Source organism: Gadus macrocephalus, chromosome 4 (assembly GCF_031168955.1).
Source record: "Gadus macrocephalus chromosome 4, ASM3116895v1".
NCBI classification, from domain to species: Eukaryota; Metazoa; Chordata; class Actinopteri; order Gadiformes; family Gadidae; genus Gadus; species Gadus macrocephalus.
Window position 1 is genome coordinate 8,239,212 of NC_082385.1, and position 8,526 is coordinate 8,247,737.

The 8,526-nt window shown below is 42.4% G+C and overlaps 1 protein-coding gene across 5 annotated transcripts; it reads left to right on the forward strand.

Moving 5' to 3' along the window:
• The first annotated feature begins 2,351 nt into the window (after positions 1–2,351).
• On the forward strand, positions 2,352–8,056 carry thnsl2 (threonine synthase-like 2). 5 transcript variants are annotated; one of them, XM_060049922.1, is made up of 11 exons: positions 2,352–2,506; positions 2,912–2,947; positions 3,160–3,226; positions 3,988–4,231; positions 4,452–4,646; positions 5,140–5,292; positions 5,495–5,734; positions 6,031–6,179; positions 6,444–6,569; positions 7,021–7,175; positions 7,545–8,056. In XM_060049922.1, exons 4-11 carry the CDS (start codon positions 4,009–4,011, stop codon positions 7,768–7,770), a joined length of 1,467 nt encoding a protein of 488 aa, XP_059905905.1. In that variant the 5' UTR covers positions 2,352–2,506; positions 2,912–2,947; positions 3,160–3,226; positions 3,988–4,008; the 3' UTR covers positions 7,771–8,056. The 5 variants fall into 5 exon arrangements, with proteins under 5 accessions (XP_059905905.1, XP_059905902.1, XP_059905901.1 ...); XM_060049919.1 differs by having other exon boundaries at positions 4,000–4,231; XM_060049918.1 differs by lacking the exon at positions 3,160–3,226.
• Positions 8,057–8,526: the final 470 nt, after the last annotated feature.

Consider the following 8,526-nt stretch of genomic DNA (forward strand, 5'->3'; position numbering starts at 1 on the left):
CTTTTATGAATGTGAGATTCCTGTTAATAACATGACCAAATAAAAAACAAGCAACAAAAAAATAAAAGTATTCAGGTGATGGAATAATGTTATTGTGAAAGTTAAAGCAAAGATTTGAGAAAGCCTTACTGTACGTCCACACCAGGAGCGACCAAAGCGTCAAGTTTCGCTGCGAATTTTTCTGTTCGCTTTGGTCGCTCAAGTCGCTCATGACGTACAATTCAATTATGCAGACGCATTTAAAGGAGCCGTATGCGTTTAGTAGGCCCTACAGGCAGCCATATCAAATAGTGAACTCTCCCATACACCTTGGCCATATTGCCGAGACGGTTTTGCTTGTTCGATAAAGTGCTTCGACAACAAGTAGGACAGTGATTCCCCCCAATATAAAAAAAAAATCCTAAAATGTAGGCTAATTACAACCGAGAACAAAAAACCCTGCGTGCTGTAGTAGTTGAAATATGTTTCACTGATCTGGATCTGCAAATCATGATCTGCACTCATTCGTCGCATTCAAAACAAATAGACATTAGCGCACATGGCTAATTTGCATACGTGCACAGGACTGGTTGGCTCCGCAAGGCAAATAATGGAACATATCTATCTATCTAGGTCTTTCTGTCTATCTATCTATCAACGCGTGTCTAGTTTTAATGTGATGTATTGTGTGTATGTCCAGTCAGACTTGTTCTGTGTGGTCTTGTAGGCTACTGTCCTGTGTGGGCCGAACCACCTAAATGGATTCCCGACGATTTGTGTCGTTTGGTATTAATAAAGACTTGACTAGGCTATCTATCTAGACTATTTAATTAACAATTATTCACCTCAGGCTCCGTGAATAGTGGGGAATAGAGGGATAAAAGACAAGAGATATATCCCTTGTCATTCATCCCTCGTCTTGTCGATTAGTTTGTTTATGTGACGATTTCAAAAACTTTTTTGGTTTTGTTTAAAGCATGCTACACGCGATTGGTTGGTTAGATTGGTGGCATGTAGAGCAAATTAAAATGAGTGCCGCTTAAATACGAACGTTCTAGATGTAGCCTATAAATACTCCCGCTTATCATCACTTGATATCCAAACCACTATGGTGTTTCGATCTCTGAACTGAAAAAGGGTGGGTTCGTACAACACCGGGTGCCCAGTTACAGCCGCGATTAATACTTCAGCCGACATTTTGTTCAGTGAGTGAATAAAGGTAGGTAGGAACCAAAGTGCCTGCCAATGTTCCCTGGGATCCACGCAAGCGAAGAGCGTCTACATTCCGATTGGCTGTCAGTGTTTGGCCGCTGAAGCGAATAATAGTCATTTGCATAAAGTTAAAAAGTTTTCAACTTCTTTTTGACGCTCTGGTCGCTCAACTTTGGCCGCTGGTAGCGTTGGTCGCTTTGGTCGCTTTGGTCGCTCTTGCCCATAGAAAGTGAATGACTTCCGGTATAAGTGCCATATTGGCTCGGCTACCAGATCGGCTCGTGGTCCGTCGTCTGCTGATTACGTTACACAATATCATCGGCTGTACGCTTGAATGGGCGTAGGCTATATTGTGATTGGCTGCTAAGGGACAGTTGTGATTGGCTGTTTTGTGCTGTAGCTCTGGCTGTCGTCATAGCAACCACAGCGAGCACATGTGTGAGCGCGAGTAGGTCTGTCTAGTTTCGGTTTGTGTTGCCAGATTGGGCATATTCCCGTTTTTTCAGCCTAACGTGATTCAAAGTAGCCAAATCAGGCTGAAAATGTGCCCAATCTGGCAACACGGACGGCTTATCTTAACAGCCAAGATGATTCCGAGGGATGTTTTGTTTTTAGAAGAAAACTATCCATACAGATAGGTTGGGAATGGTCTATGTTCAAAATGAAAGATCATTACAGGCTCTTTCATTTAAGCCATAAAATACCTTATTGCTGTAGATAGCGTATTGTGTGACGTAATCAGCAGACGACGGACCCCGAGCCGATCTGGTAGCCGAGCCAATATGGTACTTACACCGGCGATTTGGTCGCTCAATTCGCTTCTGGTGTGGACGGACAGTTAGGCTACATTTTCTCACAGATTGGCTTAGGCCAAGTTCACATTGCAAGCTCTATTCCACACATTATAATGCTACATTTATGGAATATTGATTATTCATAAAATAATTGATAAATGTTGCATTTTAATAATACTAATAAATATCAGAATCAGTAGGCTTGGTCGTAATTTTCGATACTTAAAAATGACATCCATCTACATTGGGATATTTTTCAGAATAATTTATATATAAATACATGAAATATGATTTACATAAAGTATACGATACGCTTTGTTTTTAATTGCATAAATTAAAAACCGAACCATCGTTCCCAGCATGGATTAAAGCGCATTCTGCATCCGGTTCATAGAAGGCAAGGCAGCCAGCCAACAGTCCGAAAACACCAATAACGGGACTTGAGCAATGAGCAGAACTTGAGTAGAACTTTCAGAGGGTAGAACGTTAGGATCTCAGATCTGACACCCAGATGCTAAATGGTAATGGAAGACTACACTACACTTTTACTACGCAAGTGTTTGATACGAAAGTGTTTGGTTTGTATTGGGATAGATCGTCTATATGTGGCTTGGCTTGGTTAATGAAAATTAGAGACAACACTAATAGCAACAGAGTTTAAAGAGTCAGCATTATGCTTGCCAATTTTGCTAAAGAATGCATGACACTCGTCATTATATTTGCCAGTGGCAGCAAATATAAAACGGTCCTCCCTCGTCTGGTGCCCGTTATAGAAAGTCAATACATTTCTAGAAATTGTTTTGGATTAATAAAGCGGTCTATATCAATTAGTTTGAAACAAGTGAAATTAAACTTTTTTAGCTAGTTTTATCCTGACACTGTATTCTAACAGAGCAAGGCCCTTCCCCCTTTGGTAACTATTTTAGACCCTGGACTGGAGCCAGCAGTGAACAAGACACAAGGTAATGCCAGCTGAAGTGCTTATTAAATGGATTCTTCTTCTTTTAATTGTGTAGAAGTTACTTAAGAGTAGGTTTTATTTGACTTTCAATGCAAAAACAAACAAATCCGCAGTAGCAAGGTTGACTTATCTTCTCATTAATTAATATTAATATGATTAGAACCGAGTTGCAACATTGGTGTAGACTAATATTTATTATTCATCATTTTCTAGCCTTTTCTTGTTAGTATTGAAAATCATTTTGGGGGACACTTTGCTTCTGTCTGGATACCAATAACAGGTAAGAATGTACAATATGTGTATATGTTAAATAAGCTTTTTGTGTATTAACTCTTAAAGTACATTTTATATTATATGTTCATTAAACCTGGTTTATATTGGTATTTCAATAACATCATCAGTATATCTGACTCTGTATTATGCTTTGTTTTTTAGTCTCTATATTATTAGTTTTAATTATTAGTCATTTATTTTAGTTATCTTAGAATGCATCATTCAATCGAAATACATTCTCATAACCCTATCATATACTTTTTTGAAATGCTATGCTTTTGAGACAAGACTAATAATTAGAACTTGAGGTTGCAAGGGTGCAGAAAGCAGTTTATGGGAAGCAAAGGACATGTACTTCAACCAGGGTTAGACTTTAGCCCCAATCAAGGTAGATATTCTGCTGTAGGACAGCTGGGGGGGGGGGAGCGGAGATGTACGGTACAGGACCAGGGTTATTGCCTTTCGTTGGTGATTAACCACAAAAAATGCTTCAGAAATTCTACAATTCAAAAAATTTGGTTAAAGGATCATTACAAAACTACAACTTCAATTTATCTTGGCTGCTTGTCACATAAAGCAGGCTCATTTAAGACTCCACAAGGGCATTCAATTACTTACTTGCTTATAGGTGTTGCAGCCCTAAAGATAAAAACGTTTCGATGCCTATGTCCTGTCTAAAGGTCTGCCCCCCTTCACACTCACACACACACACACACACACACACACACACACACACACACACACACACACACACACACACACACACAGGCTCCACAACAGGCTCCTGTGATGCGGTACTGCAGCACTCGGGGCGGGGTCCAGGGCGCGGACTTCTGCGATGTCCTCTTCTCGGGGTTCGCCCCGGACGGAGGGATGTTCATGCCAGAGAGCCTGCCCGTGCTGAGCCCTGACACCCTGCGCTCCTGGGCCACTCTGCATTTCTCTCAGCTGGTGGTGGAGGTGGCCTCGCTGTTCATCCCCACCCAGCTGATGCCCCGAGACCACCTGGAAGGTGAGGCCTTCAGGGCCTGAATGAGGTGTTGCTGTTTTTTGTATTGTTCTTGTTATTTTTTAGATGATTGTTACAGTTGAGGCTGCATGCAATTTTATTATAAGGATTATTATTTAATCTGATAACCACTTGGAATTACTTCAAATAAATATGTAACTTACTTTTTCTCAATTTTTCTTAAAATGTTCTCCCCTAAACCTTACATTTTCTTCCTCCCCAGCACTGGTGATGGAAGCCTTGTCTAGCTTCTCAGTGCCAGAGGTCGTCAGATTTGCCAAATTAAAAGAGGGCTTGACCATCGTTGAGCTCTTCCATGGCAACACGCTGGCCTTCAAGGACCTGGCTATGACCTGCACAGTGCGCTTCCTCGACTACTTTCTCCAAAAACAGAAACGCAGAGCTGTTGTTGTCGTAGGTAAGTGCTAGTTATTACGTTCAGACGGTTATTGAAATAAAATAAAAAGGTCTCTGTAGCATAGAGAATAAATCAGTACCCCTATGCACAATAGGATTTATGATCTCTGTATGTACCTTTCATAGTAGAGATGGACCTACCGTCTATTTGGGGCCTGCTTGCTTTACAAAAAATGACAAAGTGGCAACCACTTTTTTAAGCACAGAGTGTCTGCTGCATCTCCTGGCTGTGGCTGTGTGGTTGAGGACTGTATCTGATGATATATATGAAAGTATGTACATCCTCAAAGATAGGTTGAAGAACCAAATGGAGGAAGATCATAATCATTTAAAAAAGCCAGAATTGGCAGAGCTGCACAACATTTTTTCAGCTAACAGTGATTATTCATTTAATTTAATTTTGACCAAGACATATAGTCGCCCGATTTCCAAAAAACAATGTCCACAGAGACAAACCTCTGTCCGATGCATCGAGTCGTGTGGTGCCTGTTCAGGGACATCGGGGGACACCGGCGGCTCAGCCATCCAGAGTGCTAAAGGGCTGGCCCAGGTGGACCTGGTGGTGGTGTACCCCAGAGGACGCGTCACCCCTGTCCAGGAGAAGCACATGACCACCTGCTTACAGGACAACATCCACGTGTTCTCAGGTAAACTAGGGAAGAAGGAAGGATGGTCTGAGCAACACGTATTGAGCACCCTCATTGTGATTCACAAAGGCAACCACCTTTTATGGGTCACTTTTGAATACTCTGTGGTAGGACTGTATCATAGGAGTATAGCAACCGACTACAGTGTTATTCTCAGTTTCAATTAAAAAAGGTTCTAACTTGCGACTCTTTCTTGTTTTAGCGGACGGGACCTCAGACGATATTGACAATCCAATACGCCGTCTGTTTGCCGACCATGAACTGGTCAAAGCCCACGGCCTCATGAGCCTAAACTCGGTCAACTGGTCCCGGATCATGATACAGCTGGCCCACTTCATCTACGCCTACCTGCACATGAGTGGCCTGGAGGGGGCCAGCGCTGACGCCCCTCTGCCCCCCCTCGAGGTGGTCGTCCCGACAGGAGGAGCGGGCAATATCGCCGGTGAGACCTAACGTTGTGGTCCATTAGCGGAAGGCTTTTTTTTTTCAAAGCGACGTACAGTGCATTGTGTCTCTTTAAGATACTGAGTCACTATCTGTTTTTGTCCCTCATCAGAAGGTTGGGCTTAGAAATTTCAGCTCAGGGATGCCTACAGGTAGACTGTGTGTGATGATCGGGGGTTTGAACCCAGAACCTCTCTCCTGCAGTTTCAAACCCCTTCACATCAGTAGACTAACCTGAAACCCAAACAATGCCCTAGTTTGAGTTGTAGTTTCAAGCTTACCGTTTTTTCCCAGCCGGATGTATCGTGAAGCAGATGGGCGTGCCCCTGCAGCTTGTTGCCATGGTGAACAGCAATGACATCGTGCGGCGGACAGTGCAGAGCGGGGACTTCTCCATGGCGGCTGTTGTTAAACAAACTCTGGCCCCTGCCATTGACATTCAGGTGCTATTGTTCCTCTTCGAGAAATAATTGTCAATGCTAATATTAGTGTTATCACAAGCATTATTATTCCTATATCCCGCATCCCGTTGCAAGGTTATTTCAATCTCCCATTGTTTTTTTTATTTGTCATGCATAATAATGTTATTACTATTTTTATATTATTATATGGATTACAGTTACTGAAGAAATGGACGAATGCATTAATGCTATGCAAGAGAGCTTCTCTCCATCTTGAAGTACCATGTTTCTGCTGCTCCTGTGTAGGACCCCTACAACATGGAGCGGGTGTTCTGGCTGCTGTCGGGGAGAGATGGCGCCCTAGTGAAGGGTATTATGGAGGACTTCCAGAGCTCGCATCGGCACACGCTGCCACAACAGCTCCACACAGTGGTACAGTGGTCATTATTTTTCCGTTCTTTCATTATTATTTTCACTTGAAGCTGCTGTCGGTCCGATTTGAAAAGAGAGAGAGAGAGCAAAGAAAAAAGGATAATAGAACGATCTTGAGAATAAACAACCCTCGCTCTCTGCTCCCTCCCTCCCTCCCTCCCTCCCTCCCTCCCTCCCTCCCTCCCTCCCTCCCTCCCTCCCTCCCTCCCTCCCCATGTTTTTCTGCAAGTGTTGCATCATGCCCCCGTGGCTCTCTCACTCTGAATTCAATTAAATTCACTCTGAATTCAATTCAAAATACCTTTATTGGTAAGGAGAAAGAACATGCTAAAGCAGCTTAAAAACGTTGTAAAGGAGTACAAAATGTGTATATTACAAAGCGTTAGTAATCGTCGTAGTAAATGATCCAGAATGTTCTCCTTCTATCCTCCTGTCTCTTACTCTCCTCCAGCTGTCCCAGGCTGTGTCTGCAGGGACCGTGACGGATGAGGGGATCCTGGAGAGCATGAGGAGGTGCTGGGAGGACAACCAGTACCTACTGTGTCCACACACCGCGGTGGCGGTCTGGCACCACTATCACACACCTCCCAGTGCTCAACTCAACAGGTATGCCCTCATGCCCATTGCCTACACACACTCACTCTCTCTCTCACTCACTCTCACACACACACACACACACACACACACACACACACACACACACACACACACACACACACACACACACACACACACACACACACACACACACACTCTATTACAGGTCTTTTATATTTTGCCCGAATTGTACTATAACTGTACTTTTGGAGCGCAGTAATTGTGCAGTAAATGTGCTTCATTTTCATAAGTGTTCTATCGCAAACATAAGAGGAACATAGGCTTATATTGAGTAAATTGTGCAGACACACACACACACACACTCACACAGTTACTTATTCATCCAATGAAATAGTAATGTGTTCCAAATTTTTCCAGGTGTTACCTAGCAACAGCGTCTCCAGCTAAGTTCCAGTCTGCGGTTCAGAGGGCAGGGCTGACCCTTGACCTGCCTGAATCTCTGTCCTCGCTGGATAAGATGGCCACCCGCTGCGAGGGCCTGGAGAAAAGCCAGACCTGGAGCAAACACTGGGAGGACAAACTAAGAGAGAAAATCCAGTCGATAAGCTCTGCTAGGGAACGCAACGTGACCTACTACACCTAAACCTTCATCTATTTAGAGATCAACTTCTTTAACGTTAAATTCACGTTACCTTAATTAAACATTGCATTTTGAGATCAACTCAAAATTTATGTTAGGAACATTGGATTAAGGGAGTGTAATAATTAGTTATGTAATTACACAGTATTTCTTTTTTTTATGAATTGGGGAATGTGCTCCTGACTCATACTGTTAGGAGAGACAAAACGGCTTTTGTCCTATTTCCTTTTCTATTGATTGCCATGGACTTTGGTCTCATGCATGCAACGTCAAATGTTGAATGACTCATCCTACCGTTGTTCATTAGTCTTTATAACACTGCAATATCCTACTAGATTATGAAACACAAAAGGGTTTGTGTAGTACAATGGCGATGGTAGTCTCATTCTCCTTCAAAGCCTAGGTTTGTGAAAACCCCTATATAAAAAAAAGATGATGGTCTGAGTATAGTATATATATGAATATACATTGAGTATGTATATGAATGTGGATTATAGCTTACCTAAGACATTACCAAAGTACAATATTAAAGGTACTTTGATAATTAAAAAAGCCTCACACATCTTCTGTTTCATTGAACTTATTAAATTAGATTTATTACAATTCTTAATAAGATTGACAGAATAGGCCATAACCTTAGTTTTGAGGTGATGTGGTTGCATGAGGCAATGATAAAATAAACGGCTACTGCTGATCTATAGCAGGGACACAGAACCTTCTCTACAATCACTATGCATCAACGAACCAATAAGCAATTAA